Source organism: Cicer arietinum, chromosome 1 (genome assembly GCF_000331145.2).
Source record: "Cicer arietinum cultivar CDC Frontier isolate Library 1 chromosome 1, Cicar.CDCFrontier_v2.0, whole genome shotgun sequence".
NCBI classification, from domain to species: Eukaryota; Viridiplantae; Streptophyta; class Magnoliopsida; order Fabales; family Fabaceae; genus Cicer; species Cicer arietinum.
This window is the reverse complement of record NC_021160.2, coordinates 40,844,482-40,861,937: the sequence shown is the minus strand read 5'-3', so window position 1 is coordinate 40,861,937 and position 17,456 is coordinate 40,844,482. Positions and strand designations below refer to the sequence as shown.

At 30.2% G+C, this 17,456-nt stretch overlaps 2 protein-coding genes across 2 annotated transcripts; both read left to right on the top strand.

Annotated features, from left to right (window-relative positions):
- The first annotated feature begins 3,793 nt into the window (after positions 1 to 3,793).
- Positions 3,794 to 8,039, top strand: LOC101506903 (phosphoglycerate kinase 3, cytosolic-like). Its single transcript, XM_004488706.3, has 6 exons — positions 3,794 to 4,341; positions 5,970 to 6,047; positions 6,140 to 6,400; positions 6,668 to 6,985; positions 7,098 to 7,256; positions 7,616 to 8,039. Exons 1-6 carry the CDS (start codon positions 3,928 to 3,930, stop codon positions 7,823 to 7,825), a joined length of 1,440 nt encoding a protein of 479 aa, XP_004488763.1. The 5' UTR covers positions 3,794 to 3,927; the 3' UTR covers positions 7,826 to 8,039.
- A 2,967-nt stretch (positions 8,040 to 11,006) lies between these two features.
- On the top strand, positions 11,007 to 14,565 carry LOC101506568 (phosphoglycerate kinase, cytosolic). Its single transcript, XM_004488705.4, has 7 exons — positions 11,007 to 11,144; positions 11,226 to 11,458; positions 12,001 to 12,078; positions 12,193 to 12,453; positions 12,540 to 12,857; positions 13,313 to 13,471; positions 14,145 to 14,565. The coding sequence occupies exons 2-7, from the start codon at positions 11,264 to 11,266 to the stop codon at positions 14,337 to 14,339; spliced, it is 1,206 nt and encodes a 401-aa protein (XP_004488762.1). The 5' UTR covers positions 11,007 to 11,144; positions 11,226 to 11,263; the 3' UTR covers positions 14,340 to 14,565.
- Positions 14,566 to 17,456: the final 2,891 nt, after the last annotated feature.

The window sequence follows — 17,456 nt, the reverse complement described above, 5'->3', positions numbered from 1 at the left end:
ATAAGAGTTATATGAATTTATACCAGTCACAATTACAGTTCAAAGGGTTGAGAGAGAAAGAGAGATGCGAAGCTGCAATGTGAGAGAGAAAGAGAGAGTCTTAAAATTGTATTATTTTGTTTTATTTTATAAGGGAAAAATTATTTTAAATTTGTTTTTTTTTAAATCGAACAATTTTTCTAAAACACCCTCAGTTGTGGACCAACAGGTTTTTAACGATTTCGTCTGATTTTTCGTTGTCTAATCATGATTCCTACTGATCAATGATTTATAAGAGTTATATGAACCTATATCAGTCACAATTACAGGTCAAAGGGTTGAATCAGACACTTTGGTTTGAACTTTAAAACATTACTTGATTTGGTAAAGCAAAATAATATTACCCATGTTCTTAAATATAAGTAAATTTTGGGTCAACCAAATACATTGACTTTTGTTGATCCAATTTTATATTATATTTATGACTAAAGGGAGTATAGTAGTAAGATATTATCTTGAAGTTTTCATGCATAAATTAGGCTTTGCTTCTTGGTGAAGTGGATTAGGATGTATGATTTATCACTAAATTATTCGGTTGGTTGAATAATTCAAAAGTTAGCCTTGTGGTGGTTGAGCGAGGTTTGCACTAGGGAGATTCATATTGCCTTTGTTGTATACCTTATGTGATGTGATAAAGGTTTTCTTTATTTTTGAAGAATGTTGAGAAAGTGGTTAAATTTGCGACACCCTAAACTCGAAAATAATATATAATAATTTATAATATGTTTTTTTTGTTTTTGGTACATTAGCGGTTGATAAAGAAGATATGTTTTTAAGGAAATAAAAAACTTTTATAATTAATTTATGATATTATATTTCTCAAAATTCAATAGAAACGATTTAAACTTTTTCCTTTTATGAAAATGTGCAATCTCCATAAACTTGATTTAACTAAACTTTCTTAATTTAATTTCAAAAACTTACTAGTACTTATAAGATTTTCATACAAAAAGTCATTTCTAATAAAAAAAAAGTAAAAGTAAAATACAGTTTACAACTCTTATTTCCACTATCACCTATCAGAGTGGGGTTTCTCCCAATTTGAATTTCAAGACTCGTTAACATGTAATAACTGCGATTTCATAAACACATGACTAATCCAATCAAACACAAACAACGAAGGAGGAGAGTTTTGAAATCATGTGAATAATATAATATAAATAAGAAGAACATGTAGTTAATCATAAATAAATTGTATCATTATACAAACATTCTTCAAGGAATTGTGTCTCAACGTGAACTTTATTTACTTTGTTTATATATCATTTACGCATTATATTAAGCAATTATAGTTTACTTCCATTTGCTTGATTCAATCAAAGTTTATTTTTGTGTAAAGTTGTCTTTTCAATTTGATGTGATCACTTGAATTTGTAAGCTATATTTCAATATGAATCAACTCTGTAAAGTTATGATTTTGATAGATTTTCGTTGAATGATAAAAAAACGTATTTGAAAATTTAAGAGTCTATTCAACCTCTTTATAAAGTTCAAGGGGCCATTTTGTTTTATAGTAGTTAACAATACTTAATGCCTCGAGAGGCAAGACAACAATATTGAGATTAAATACTACTATCACTTTTTAGTGTATTAAGTCATTGACTACATTAAGATAAAATCTCTCTAAAATAAGGTAGAATTAGATATAACAATTTTTGGTGTGAACTAGTGTAAAAATTACTGTTTATTCTTTTTTTTGTTTATCTCTTTATTTTATGTTTGAATTCTTTATGTATTATCCCCAACTTCTATCTTAACAAATATGTATTAAAATGAAGATAAATTTTTGATAAAGTAGTAATTGTTAAAAAGATTAAATATTGTAAACATAATTCAAACTTTTTTTTTTTTTTTATGTATTTTCTAGTACCTTCAATGATTTCTTATCAAATGGGTATTTCACTGGTACATTTTAAGGTGTGATCTACCTCTCTTGAGTTTAGTTACAATGAAAAATTAAAAGATGAAACATCTTAATTATTTCTTAAATACGGTTCTCTTAAACATCTTAAACATTTTGAATATCATGTTTTAATCTTAAAAATGAGACCCTAATTAAAAGAAGACTTAAATGCACTTTTGTTCCCTCTATTTTGTTTAAAATAAACTTTTGGCCACCTCATTTTTAAAACTGATTTTTTGGTTCTCCTATTAACTAATTCTTTGATTTTTTTTGGTTCCCCACAATTTTTAATGATGTAGCACTTATATGACATTTGCGAGTTAGATAAAATATTTTCAACATCGTTGTTGTTGTTATTAATTTTATTTATATATTAAAATATAAAAAAAACAATTTATTTTATTAAAATATTTAATATTAAAATTAAATTTCTTAAATTAAATTTATTTTATATAAAAATTTTAAAATTTTATTTTATATAAAAATTTTAAAATTTTATTTTATAATAAAAAAAGTTAAATAAAATAAATAAATTATATATATAATTAAAATTTTAATTTTAATATTAAATATTTTAATAAAATAATTTTTGTTAATATTTTAATATATAAAAAAAATAAAAACAATAATAACATGAAAAATATTTTATCTAACTCACAAATATCGTCTAAGTGCAACATCATCAAAAATAGTAGGAGACAAAAAAAATCCAAAGAATTAGTTAATAGAGACCTAAAAACTAGTTTTAAAAATGACTAAAAGTTTATTTTGAATAAATACCATATAAATACAATTTAATATAATACTAGAGTGCAAATAGGGGGACTCCTTGAAGAGATATGCTATGAGTTCGTTAGATAGTTTACATGATATTTGACAAAAATTACAGTGATCTTTGGTGATGATCTTACAGTGATTACGCGGGGATGTGAGCGTGTTCGGCTGCCTGAGGTGTATGTTTATGTAATGCACCATATTGAGATGGATTTGCATCGTGTTAGTTTTGGGTCCATTTCTCAGTCTAGTTGATTTTGGTCGGAGTCCAGTTTTAAATAGTTAATAACCACAACTTTCAACTATTCAAATCTACACACATATATATTTATTAATCATTCAATTTTATTTTTCAAGTATATATGATTTTAAGGTGTTTCAATATATATGATATTCATTCATCACAATTTAACTTCAAATATAGACTTAAAAATTAGGATTAATAACATTCAAAATTGTGTTAATCGGATGACTAATGAATTCCCACACCTTTTTATATTCATTAATTAATTATTCACTAAATATAATTAAATTTATTGTCAAATTTTGAAGTTAAAATTGCATGTCAAAATACCATTTCTCAAATTTTAAATTTAAATTTAACTTCAATTTAATAATTTCTTTTATACATAAAAATTTAAATAGATTAAGGTTTGAAACTCGTCAAAATTAGAAAAAATTCAAAACTAAAATAATGTTTCCGTAGTTATTTTTGTTTACAACAATCATCGCTAATAATTAATATTTTGTTGAATATGAAAATTACACCACTACATTTTATCATTCCATTCTCCTATTCCAACTACCAAATAAATCTTACATCTCAATTGATGGCAACAAAAATTCAAACTCAAAACAAGTTATGAATTGAATAATTACCAACGAGGCAATTCTCATTTTCCAAACTAATGAGTTGATATTAGGGTAAATGTGAAGTCTAAAAAAAGAGTGAGGGAGAGAGCATAGCATGTGATGAGTGTGGAATTGAATATACGAGGAAAAAAAGCAAGGAAGATCTAGAACCTCACCTCAACGATAAGAGAAATCCAAAATCCCCAAACCACACCCAATCGTTCTTCACTTGGTCTTCACGTCCACATCTTTCATCTATTTCACTACCTTCATTTCCACCTCACATTACATAATAATCAAATAAAATTTAACCTCCAAATATCTCTCACACACACACTCCCACATTCTCTCTCTACACAATGGCTTCAGCTACAGCACCCACAACTCTCTCACTCCTCCCCACCACCAAATCCTCTTCCCCATCCGCCTCCCCATCCTCCTCCCGCGTCCACCTCTCCTCCTTCCTCGGCGCCCGCCCACTCCGCCGACTTGGATTCGCAGCTGCCGACCCCTTGTTGGCAGTGCAGGTGGCATCGAAGTTGAGGACAGTGAGCGGGAGAGGAGCGAGAGGAGTGGTGTCGATGGCGAAGAAGAGTGTGGGAGACTTGAGTGCGGCGGAATTGAAGGGAAAGAAGGTGTTTGTGAGGGCGGACTTGAATGTCCCGCTTGATGATAACCAGAACATTACTGATGATACTAGGATCCGTGCTGCTATACCAACTATTAAACATCTTATTCAAAATGGTGCCAAAGTCATTCTTTCTAGTCACTTGGTATCTCTCATTTTTCTTATTGTCTTCAATTAGTTATTAAGTAGTATATACACTACCTTCAATCAATTCAATTTCTCAAATTGTATCTGTGTCTGCATAGTCTATTACGTAGTATTGACACTTTAGATTGAAGCCGTGTTTGGTGTACACAACACCAATGCATATAACTACATTCAGTCAATTCAATTTTCTCTAATAAGACTGTCTGTGCGAGTGCTTCATAGATCACAATGTAAATTTTTTGTATGATGTATCATGTATGTAGGGGTAGCATGGATTTGGCCGGTGAGTAGCTAGTAAAGTAAAAAAAGTTGGGTTGATATTTAAAGCACTAACTTGTTACAAAAAAAGAAGTTAAAGGATCAATATGATATTTTCTTGTAACTTATAGGACTATAGGATGTATTTTGCCATATATAAACTATCCATGATTTGTTATTCTTGTTTATGTAATATCAGTTTTTAATTTGTTCATTATTTATTTCATTCTCTAAAGTGAGTGGCTTGTTTTAGAAGCATTGAGTCTTAGTTACCGGCATGTGAATCAAAATACCTTTTTTTTGCCTTTAATAAGTGTTAATGGAAATCAGAATGTTAGTGGAAATTGAAAATTTACTGGGAAGTAAAAAATGGATATTTTTTGAGGTGGTTGAATAAAAAATGTCTTGAATTTGAGTTGGGGACTGAAAATTTGAACAAAAGCAGAATATGTGAGTTTTGTAGATCTTAATACATCTCCCTCTCAGATTGAGAGGAAGATGTTGATTAAGATTATGGAGATGATGAGGTATGGATAAAAGGGCATGAAAAAACAAGATAGAAATGGGACTCAAGTTCTTACTAATGAAGTATTGGGTTTTGATTTGAACTGGAAGAAAGTAAGGGATGCACTTTAGAGGGTGAAGTTTGAAGTTATCATGACTGATGTTTGAAATGTTACAGTAGATTTTAATAACTTCATAGTTTGTTAATACGTGTAAATACAATTTATCACAATGTCAAGGGTTGAATTTTCATTTTGAGATTCTGTGTTTCATTATGTAAAGTGCATACTTAGCATTGGAGAGACAAATCTGTATATCAATGTATGTTTGATGGATTCTTTGATCATTGTCTGCAGTTATAATTGATAGATTTGGCTTCTACAATTATATGGTTGTGAAGTTTTTTTGTTTCTTTCTTTTTGTTATATTTTTTGTTGGTGAAGTTAAGTCTTTGAATCTTCAATTTGCATATGCATTTATTTAAATTCTATATTTTAAAGAGAAAATATTCTTCTCCCACTCTGTTATTACATTTTCAGTTTTTATTTCTGCTCTATAATCCGTGCCCACAAAAGTAGTTGCTTTTTAAGTGCTCTTTGGAGGACCAACCATGAACAAGGGTGCCGATATTTGTGGAAAATTTGATTTCTTGTTTTAGTTGTGAGATTAATATTCAAAAGAAACAATTGGATGTTTGGAATAACCCAGTGTGTACTATTTTAGAGGCATAGGTGATAGGCTCTCTTGATAAGTTGATATAAACATTAATGTAATTTTTCATTGCAAAATCTGATTAGATTTGCATAAACACTGTGTTTTGAACTTGTAAGTTAAATCATTGTGACGTTTTGATGAAATTTCCAGGGACGGCCAAAGGGCGTCACTCCCAAATACAGCTTGGCACCTCTTGTTCCCCGGCTTTCTGAACTCATTGGAATCCAGGTATGCTTTTCAGTTAACAATTATTGAGGAATAAATTGAAGGATAGAAAATGTTAATTATTTTTGACTGTCGGATTTTTGGAAAATTGACAGGTTATTAAGGCCGATGACAGTATTGGTCCAGAAGTAGAAAAGCTGGTGGCTTCCCTTCCAGAAGGAGGAGTTCTACTTCTAGAAAATGTGAGGTTTTACAAAGAGGAAGAAAAGAATGATCCTGAACATGCAAAAAAGCTCGCCTCACTCGCAGATCTATATGTGAATGATGCATTCGGTACTGCTCACAGGGCACATGCATCAACAGAGGGTGTCACTAAATACTTGAAGCCATCTGTTGCTGGTTTTCTTTTGCAAAAGGTGGTTTTTTCTCTCCTCTTCTACTACATAATTATCAATAGCTAATCTAAATTTTCTGCAAACTATCAAAATAAGTTTTCTGAATAACTACAACTTTTTTTATTTTTTCTAATTATAAGTTTGATTACTTGGCTTGAAGTAAAATTTCACGTCGAATGTGAATCATTCTTCAGGGAAAGTTTAGTGTTCAATTTTTCAATTCAATGTATATCTTATCAATCAATACTATAATAAATTATATTTCGCATGCATATGTTCATGTTTTAGGAACTTGACTACCTTGTTGGGGCAGTATCGAGCCCGAAAAGGCCATTTGCTGCAATTGTGGGTGGTTCCAAGGTCTCATCTAAAATTGGAGTGATTGAGTCACTTCTTGAAAATGTCGACATCCTTCTTCTTGGTGGAGGGATGATCTTTACATTTTACAAGGCTCAAGGTCTTTCGGTCGGTTCATCCCTTGTTGAGGAAGACAAGTTGGAACTTGCTACAACACTACTTGCAAAAGCCAAGGCAAAGGGGGTGTCACTCTTGCTACCGAGTGATGTCGTGATTGCAGACAAATTTGCTCCTGATGCAAACAGCCAGGTTTGTTTTCTAAGCTAATCTGGATAAGACGCTATCGGCCGAACTGCTTCAACTGTTTACGAAATGGTTTATTACATTAGCAAGAACCTAAATTCTGCATTAACCCTTTCAGGTCGTGCCGGCATCGGCCATCCCTGATGGATGGATGGGATTGGACATTGGTCCAGATTCTATTAAAACATTCAACGAAGCATTGGATACCACCAAAACCATCATATGGAATGGACCAATGGGAGTGTTTGAGTTTGACAAGTTCGCTGTTGGGACAGAGGTATGCAAGAACCCTCACATAAGAAGTTTAGTTCATATTATATATATTTGAACATGTTTGCAGTCAAGATATCTCTACTCACGACGACTTATGTAGTTATATTCAATTACTTTTATATTCTTAAATTATTATTTGTGTCGTGTCTGAAGTCTGTGTTTGTGTAAGTGTTCATAGAGGAGGAGTTAGTGTTCCAAATGTGACATGTCCATCTTGCAAATTGTATGTCTATTCATTTACGTAACAGAAGTATTGTTTTGGAATTGGGATGATTCAAATGTCATCTGCAGTTACTTTAACATATTTTATTTTCTATTTTCCAAGGCTGTTTACATAATTTACATTTTGTACCGTTCTTTTAGGCTATTGCAAAGAAGTTGGCTGACCTAAGTGGAAAGGGGGTGACCACTATTATCGGAGGAGGAGATTCTGTTGCGGCCGTGGAGAAAGTAGGAGTTGCCAGTGTCATGAGCCACATATCCACCGGTGGTGGTGCAAGTTTGGAGCTATTGGAAGGCAAAGAGCTTCCAGGTGTCCTCGCTCTCGATGAAGCCACACCAGTTGCTGTGTAAGACAGTTTTCAGTTTGGAATTTTTTCCCACCCTCGGTGTCAGTGTTCTCACAACCTTGTAAAAGAGTTTATGTCGTAGTACTCTTCCGAGTTTATTAGTGTAAATTTTATCATGCTTGAGTTATTCTCTTCACACATCATAAATTGCTTGTAACTGTAAACCCAGGCTGAGAGCCATAAATTCAAATAAATCATCCATTAGTTGTTGCCATATATATTTAACATTCATTTTTCATCTTATGTCTCTCACTCTTGATATTTGATTATAAATCAAGTTTTACATTTACTGTGGCATTGCCTCTTTGAGCTTTTGGAGAGGTGAGAGAACTTTATTGAATAACAGTTTTCGCTGTTTTTTTAGACAGATGTCAGTGATTAATTTGTTAGGGTGAGAGGGAAATGTTACTAGCAGGAATCAAATTCTGGACCTCCTATATTATATACTCCTTCAATGTCGCAATCCAGACTACTGGAATAAGAAGTTACAATTGATTGATTTATATATAAATGGACAAAACAAATGAATTAATGTGAATCTAGAACTCTCTAGTCTCTGCCATAATTGTTGGTTGAATATTATCCTTACAATGACAAATCACTTATGGGAAGAGGAAGGCATTGAATGATTGGAAATTAAATGGATCCCACAGGGCTATGGAAAACCTGAGCTGCATAATCTTTGGTCGGCAAACTAGAACTTTATAGTCCTAAATTATTTTCCCTGGTTTCATCTCAATGATCCTAAGCCACAAAATCGATCAGCATTCCTTCTTTTTCCTTAAGCCTATCACAAGAATGGTTTTACGTTATCATGTCACATGATATTTTGTGCTTATCTGTCTTTTAACACCAGAAGATTTGATTGTTATTTGTAACTACAAACTAGTCAGTACCTATGTATTCACATTAGTCACTTTCATTGTAGATATATAGTCCTTCGTATGGGTGGTATTCTAGTGATGTACTATATTTTTCTACTTACAGAAATGTGAAGGCACATTTTAGAGATTTCGTGAGCTACTCAAGATAAATATATGCCTAAATACATATGTTACTTTTCTAATCGGTGTTTTTATGATATATTTTATTTGCAACCTAAGTCTTTAACTCTAAAAATGTACACGTTCTAACCTTTTTTAGATTTTCGTTAGAGAAAAAGGCACAGTCACGTGATATTAAGATGGTGATATATTATTATGATGTTGAGTTGACAAATCTAAATCATTCATTAATATAATTGAAAAAAAATAACTTAAAACACATAAATGGAAATTGAGTTAAAATTCAAAGGATCAAATGTGTATTTTTACCTAAAGACTAAAATCATAAATCAAAACGGTTGTTATTCTTCATTTTCTTCACCATATTTTCCATCAACTTATAAATTAAATTCAGAAAATGAAAAGCTTCATCTTCTTTAAAACCAAAAAACTCTAACAACTTTATCTTCTTTCATTGCCACTACTTGAGGAGTAAATGAAATGTAACCTTGAGAAATTTCCTCCTTCTAAAGGCCCAAACTGTTTATTCAAATAAAACTTGAAACCTTAACGTCAGGTGGCATGCTATAGGGAAGTAGGTCCCAGTCACACTCACACAAAATAATGTCCATGCCCGAGTTGCGTAGTATAATTGAAGCAGATAATCACTTTATATATTTTTGGGGTAAAATAATCACTTTATATTAGTATTATAATATACTATTATTGTTAATGATACATTAACAATTTGAAACTCAAAGAAGAACAAAATAAATGAAAGAGCAAGATGCTGAATGGAATATTCCTTGGATTTTCTATATTCCCGTCCTTCTCATTTATGGAATTTCTTTATGATGTTGAATTGTCTTGATGCTTGTTTTCTTCGCAATAAATCAACATGTTCTAGAACAATAAGTTTTTTGTTACTAATTTCGTTTTTGCACAATATGAAATCTGTGGTATCTTTCCATCAACTTCCAAAAAATGCATATACACAATTTCTAGACCTAGGTGTTTATGGGAGTTTGGATTTTTATTTACTAAGGTGTTTATGGTACTAGCAAAAAACTAGGATTTTTTTTTATTGCACAAAAAATAGAATTAAATTCATTTAAAGTGAGTAAAATATAAAATAAAATAAATTAGAAAATATTATTTTAACAAATTTAAAATTTATTAATGTAATTAATTATGATAATATTAAAATGCAACGTGGTTTTTTTTCCCTAGAAAATTCATGGACTAGTGCAAATGATATATTCATAACCATTAGAATTCTTCAATATAATATATATCTTAATAGTGTGTTTGGAGTAGAGGATTCCAAATTCAAGGAAATTATACATCTTATAGAATTCAAATGTTTGAATTGAATTTTTATTTTCAAAATCTATTGTTTGAATAAAATAATAAATTTCACTTTATTTATTAATTTTTTTTCTCGTAATTTCTTTTATATTTAGATTGTACATTTTAATATAGAAAAAACTTAATTAAAATTACAACAATTTCTTAATAAAAATTAAAAAATTGCATATTTTTTCAAAAAAAAAATTATATTAATTAACAAAGGAACAAAGACAATATAAATATATATATATAAAATTTGTATTACAAAAATTGTGAGTATATACTAATATAAACTCTCACATGCTAAAAATTGAATGCAAAGGTTTATAAAAAAAAAATTGAATGCAAAACCTTTGAGACTCTAATGTAGTTATTTTTATGATAAAATCTAACTTGATAGTTTTTAAATTTTTTTTTTTTATAGAAGATTGAATGCAACGCCTTCGTAACACTATTTTATGCAAACAACTCCTATGTAGCCACCATGTTTTATAGCATAATAAACATTGTATTGAATTCCAATGAAATGAAGTAGTTTGTGTTCAATAAAAAGATAATAAAAACAATTAAAAACATTAACTTCATACTACAAAATAATTTTCTTACTTGGAACAGTGTTTTAAAAACTAAATAAAATTAGTTGAATTGAAAACTGGTCATTGTTTGCAACCTTTTTCAATTTGAAAAATTAATTTCAAACTATAAAGCAAATGAACCCCAAAACTGTGTGTCAATTTCCACCAATGGACCATATGGTGCACAGATTCGAGTTCCACTGCGCCCACCGTGTCGCCCAAGAAAAAGCGTATCCCAAACATAGAAAAAAAAAACAAAACCTCACACGTGTAGTTCGCACAATTGCCACAAAACCAATTTTATTTATTTATTTTTGTCTATATAAATCTTCCAGAACGTTCCTTCATTTCTATTTGTGTTCGAATTTCGATCTCTTCTTCACTACCTCCCACTCTGAGATCTCAACTATCCATTGTAAGTTCCGCCACCAAACTCTTAATCTGTACTATGTTTCCTTGATTTGGTTCTGATCCATTTTTGTTTTTGTTTTTGAAGGTTATTATTTATTCAGATTCGTGAAATAGTAGAAGGAAATGGCTACAAAGAGAAGCGTTGGAACATTGAAAGAAGGTGATTTGAAGGGAAAGAAGGTTTTCGTTAGGGTTGATCTAAACGTTCCTTTGGATGATAACTTGAACATCACTGATGATACCAGAATCCGTGCTGCTGTTCCCACCATCAAATACTTGTCTGGTTTTGGTGCCAAAGTCATCCTTTCTTCCCATTTGGTAAATCATCTTTCTCTATCGATTTCATGCTTTTTATTTATTTTTTAATTTTTTTAATTTTATGTATGTGTGTTTCTTAATTTGATCTTTGAATTATTGGAATATGTGTTTTCATTAGATTAGATTGGTTATTTGTTTATATCTTTTGTTAAATATAGGAAGGAGTATTGTTAGTTTTTAGAGTTACTTTGCTGCAATGATCTATTGAGATTTTACTTCTGTTGCTCCGATCATAATAATAGTAACTCTGTAAGGAATGTTCTGTGTAATATTTTTTATGCCTTTTAACTGTTATTGTGGTGAAATGTCTTTTTTGTTTTACTTTGCTGTGATTTACTTCTGTATTTAAATGAGATCTGTGAAATATACCAATCTGGAGGTTTATTATATGGTTATGTTATTTGATTTGATATTTGATATTTGAAGGATAGATGTAGTAGTGAAGAATTTTAGAAACTATGAATGTCAAAGAAATGTGATGATAGTGATTTTGAAGGGTTATTGGATTTGACTTTTCTTTTTTTTGAATCTTCTGTTTTCAGGGACGTCCAAAGGGTGTAACACCCAAATACAGTTTGAAACCTCTTGTGCCAAGGTTGTCTGAGCTTCTTGGAATTGAGGTGTGTCTGCCTACTAAACTGTTCTATTCTAGTATGGGATTCCTTTCAACTATTCTTATTTTTGTTGGTTTACTTTGCATTAACCATGCATGTTGATTTACTTTGATTTGATAGGTTAAAATTGCTGACGATTGTATTGGTGAGGAGGTTGAGAAGTTGGTTGCACAAATTCCAGAAGGTGGTGTTTTGCTTCTAGAGAATGTGAGGTTCCACAAAGAAGAAGAGAAGAACGATCCTGAATTTGCAAAGAAGTTGGCTTCCCTTGCTGATCTCTACGTGAATGATGCATTTGGAACTGCCCACCGTGCTCATGCTTCGACCGAAGGTGTCACTAAATACTTGAAGCCCTCTGTTGCAGGATTCCTTATGCAGAAGGTATGTAGGGAGTAATTGCAGTTCAATTGTATATATTTGGTAATTGATGTAGTTAATTGATTGGTTGTAATGTAAAATTGTTTCAGGAGCTTGACTATCTAGTTGGAGCCGTTGCGAACCCCAAGAAACCTTTTGCTGCTATTGTTGGTGGGTCAAAGGTGTCTTCCAAGATTGGTGTAATTGAATCCTTGTTGGAGAAGGTCGACATTCTCTTGCTTGGTGGAGGGATGATTTTTACCTTTTACAAGGCTCAGGGTTATTCGGTTGGGTCATCCCTTGTTGAGGAAGACAAGCTTGAACTTGCAAATACACTTATTGAAAAAGCCAAGGCCAAGGGAGTTTCCCTGTTGCTTCCAACTGATGTGGTCATAGCTGACAAGTTTGCTGCCGATGCTAATGACAAGGTATTAAGCTTTTCATGAAAGTTTGGTTTAGTATTGCTACGTTTTCCTTTCTCGTGAGGAATCTCTTGAAACAAATGCTCAATTGAGAGTCGGTGTTGTTAAATAACGGCTCTATAGTGCTGTAGTGTAGCAGAATTTGAACAAACTGCTATTTAGTACAAAATGTTGTCAATTAGTGGCTATAGAAGTGCTATAGCACTGCTGTGCAGTGGAATTTGAGTGAACTTTTTTTCCTTTGCTGCAATTGACAACACTAAATTGAGAGTACAGTACTATCATGTGTTTGCAACCTTGTCTCACACTATTTAGGTATTCTATGAATGGTTCGGCAATTTTTTCTATGAAGAAAATCTTACCTGCAATGCAATGAACATTGCCCTAGCTTTATGATCATATACTCATAGTAGTGTTGATAATGTTGATATATACTTAAAGCTTTGTTTATTTGTGATCAGATTGTGTCAGCATCAAGCATCCCTGATGGATGGATGGGATTGGATATTGGTCCTGATTCCATCAAAACATTTAATGAAGCATTGGACAAGAGCCAGACCATCATTTGGAATGGACCAATGGGAGTTTTTGAATTTGATAAGTTTGCAGCAGGAACTGAGGTATGGACAATTTGGATTTTTAGAACGTGCTCCTAATAAATCATTCACCATTTCTGAATTATTGCAAAATTGCTTCATTGTGGTAGACCATTTATCTGTTGTCAACTTGGATCCTTCATAACCATGATTGCCTGTGCTTAATTGTCTTTAGAATGGACATTATCATACTGAATTTATGAAATGAAATGGAAAATTTATGAATTGGTTCAATAAACCTGCAGAAACTGTGTTTTCAGAAACAAGTGAAAAGCAGAAAAACCAGTATGAATTTGGTGAACCAGTTTTTAATTTTTTTTTCAAAGTTGAACAATAACATTCTTTGCTCATCAATTTTTAATCTAAACCCAGCCTTTCTCCTTTTAATTTGTCCAATGTGTAATAGGTAAGAGCTTGTAATGCTATAAGTATTTTTCTTTTACATACAATTAGAACTTTCATCTCAGTTATATTTTACTTATTTGATGTGAGATTAGTTCAATACTTTTGATTTAGTATTTAATTGTGATAAATGATTTAATTTCAATATTTTATTGGTTTTATTTACATATTTACTCACACATGTGTAGGTAGTGTCACAGATGAGTATCTATTGTTATTATTAGACTTTCAACTTTTTGATTTGATTTTATGTAGTTTAGCTCTAGTGATTGAAGACTTTATTTTTTATGTGCAGGCCATAGCGAAGAAACTGGCAGAAGTAAGTGACAAGGGAGTAACAACCATCATCGGAGGAGGTGACTCAGTAGCAGCTGTGGAGAAGGTTGGACTAGCAGACAAGATGAGTCACATCTCTACTGGTGGAGGTGCAAGCTTAGAGCTTCTTGAGGGGAAGCCACTCCCTGGAGTCCTTGCTCTTGATGATGCTTAAAGCAGCAAAAACAAGTTGTATTGTGTTTTATATTTTTATATAATGGTTGGGTTTCAACCAATGTTGGAGTGAGGTTTAAATTAGAGCTGCTTTTGTAGAGGCTTAATTAATATAGGGTAGATTCTAAAATAAAAAGGTTTTGGCGGCATCGATGGTGCTTGATTGATCAAATTGTTCCTCTGGACAATGTTCATTTTTAAAGGAGTTTGCTTATTTAGTTGTTTTCCTTTTGCTTTCTTGGTTAGCAATTTTCTTATTTAAGTTAGTGTGGTGATTGTATTTTGATTTGATGTGGATCCTGAAGGGTTGGTTGAAGAAAGTATGGCCAAAAACTTCAATACAGCTACCAAACAGGTTCTTTTGCAATCATTTGGGGACAAATATAAACAACTTGACTGGATTTGCTCAACACTACATTCAAACACTAAAAAAACACTACTTTCAAGTTCTTAAGCAAAAGTAATATATAAAAAGTTCAATCAAGTAAGAAATATTCCACCTAGCCATATACCCATTTCTCTTTATTTTACTGTTTTGACTTGCTATATATAAAGCTTCTCAGTTTCTTGTGTACTAGGGTAAAATGTAGATGAGTTAGGGTTATGTGTAAATTACTAGTATTTTGTAAAGGACAAAAATACATATTCAGGTCCAGGGTATGCATTGTTTCCCTACTGTCCATATTCTTGATTCCTTTCTTTCAATGTGCTTCATCCACAACTATCAACTGTCTTTGGATCTGTTACCTCAGTCCTACATGTAACATACAAAAAGTGTGTTTGATTTGCTAATTTGAGAGAACTGTACTGGACAATATTTTTGTCCTACATTTGATTTGGAAAAAATATAATACTGACCCAACACAAAAGGAGGAAGTGAGGCAATGGACATTGGACAACTATCCAATTTATCCTTACTCACCAAATCATGGGACACTTTTTTATTTGAAGTACAAAATATTAAAAGACAAAAGTATCTATCCAAAGTAAAAAAAGTATATAAAGATTCTAGTTTTTACTCTCTATCACTCCCCCCACACACCTCGGGGTTATATATAATATGTAATTACATTTTGAAAATAATGTAATTATATAAATTATATATATGTACCTTTTGTATAATATCTAAATAATATTTATTTTTTATTTAGGTTATTTAATTTAATTTTATGTAGTTTTATTTGTATCGTTTAGTTGTTTTTGCATTTTTTATACACTCAATTTTTTTCTTCTGCTTGCATTTGATGTGGCTATTGAACATAATAAAACTATGGATACCGACTGTTAAATGAAGTTAGCTTTTGGTAAAAACGGGATATAATAGTCTGCAATTTATCATAGCATTGATGTTTATTATAATTTCTTATTCAGCTTTATATTTTATAATATCTCTATTATATTTGTCCATCAAATGTTTAGAATTTGTTTGATTGTGTTTTACTTTTAAGTTTTTGAAAATTATTTTATAAATAAATTTTAAAAAATTGTTTTTAAAAAGAAAATTAAAAAAAATCTGTTTGACAACTTCAATTTTTAAAATAGTTTTTGACTAAAGAGTTAAAAAAACTGAAAAATAAAAAGTAAAACACCATTTATCTGTTTTGCTTTTTTAGTTTTAAAAAATATAATATTAAAAATAATTTTACAAAACCAGTTTTTAAAAATAAGTTATCCAAACAAGTTTTTTAGTTTTTAAATTTTAAAATAGAGTTTTTGATATGTGAATCAAATAAGCTCTTAAGGTTTAGAGTTGCCACCATATTGCTGAGATATGGTTTTTATCAATCGGTTAAAGCAAGGATCCATAATCTTAATGAACGGGAGAGGCATGGGCTTTACTATGAAGAAAAAGAGTTATTTTAATAAAATAAAAAATTTTGGATTTTTTTTAAAATTAATCAGAGTATAGTATGTATTAATAATAGTGTTAAATGTGGTACCCCTAAGATTAAATTACACTTTTAATCTTTTATATTTGATCTAATTTTTAGATGATTTTTTTTTTTTGTTAAAATAGCTTTTATGTTATTGTTTGTTCTTAGAAATGTTCTTTTTTATTGATCGGTTAACAAACGTCTTGTCACCATCACAATACATATGCATAACGAGACTAACGTGAAATATTATAAAAGTAAACGATTTTTAAATTCTTTTTAAGTTTTGAAAAAATACACTTATGATATTATAAGTTTAAACTAATTTTGGTCAAATTTAATCTTCTTCTTTTTCTTTACCATCTTCTTATCCACTCTATCTTTAAAAAAATATACCATGTACATTAGAGAAAATCAAAATAAGAAAAACATCATTCAACAAGAATAAAAAAAAAATTGTTGTAATTAAAGAGAAATCCACCTTAAATTATAGATTTCGTGGATAATTTTTATTGTAGGTTAGCCTACAATTAAGTATTTTTTATTATATTTTGTGTCTTTTATTGGGTTCAAACTCGATTAATCCAACTTAATAATATTGACTTAAGAACATATTTAGAATCCTTTTATTATATTTTTTATTTAAAAAATCATTGATTTTAATATTTACAGATTTAAAGATGATTTTTTTAGAAATTTTTAAGAAAATTAGAATCTATTATGTGTTTGTCTATCGCAGAAAAAAAATCAAATTTTATTTAGCAAAAATATAAATGAACATTAAGTATGTATTTTAATTAAACATTTTTAATCTTTATGAGTGTTAATTGTCAATCAAATTATTTTAAATTTGTACAAAATTTAATATTAATGTAAAATGATCTTCTTCATATATATACTTTTTTTTAAAGAAAACTCCTTATGTTATATGTCAATTCTATAATAGTGAAATTTAACAACATACATACAATAATAAATAAATTATAAAGAGTAAACAGAGAGTTTTGTTAAAATAATAAAAATAAAATTAACAGCTATAAATTTAAAGACTACTTGAAATAATTTATTAAAAAATATTACAAGTTAATGAAAAATCTATAAATTTGCGAGTAAAAAAATTTATAAGCCAATAAAGAAAGCTATAAACTTAAACACTATTTGAAGCAAATAAGTCTTTTTTTTGTTTTTTTTATGGTTGGAACTTATATGGGTTAATAATGTTTTTATCCTTAAAATATAAAATG

Bases quoted from the DNA above. Each gene is read 5' to 3' on its own strand.
- LOC101506568 (XM_004488705.4), top strand. From the start codon at position 11,264: ATGGCTACAAAGAGAAGCGTTGGAACATTGAAAGAAGGTGATTTGAAG. The intron at 12,079-12,192 runs GTGTGTCTGCCT...TTGATTTGATAG, and splicing joins CTGAGCTTCTTGGAATTGAG to GTTAAAATTGCTGACGATTG. The intron at 12,858-13,312 runs GTATTAAGCTTT...ATTTGTGATCAG, and splicing joins CTGCCGATGCTAATGACAAG to ATTGTGTCAGCATCAAGCAT.
- LOC101506903 (XM_004488706.3), top strand. From the start codon at position 3,928: ATGGCTTCAGCTACAGCACCCACAACTCTCTCACTCCTCCCCACCACC. The intron at 6,401-6,667 runs GTGGTTTTTTCT...TTCATGTTTTAG, and splicing joins CTGGTTTTCTTTTGCAAAAG to GAACTTGACTACCTTGTTGG. The intron at 7,257-7,615 runs GTATGCAAGAAC...CCGTTCTTTTAG, and splicing joins AGTTCGCTGTTGGGACAGAG to GCTATTGCAAAGAAGTTGGC.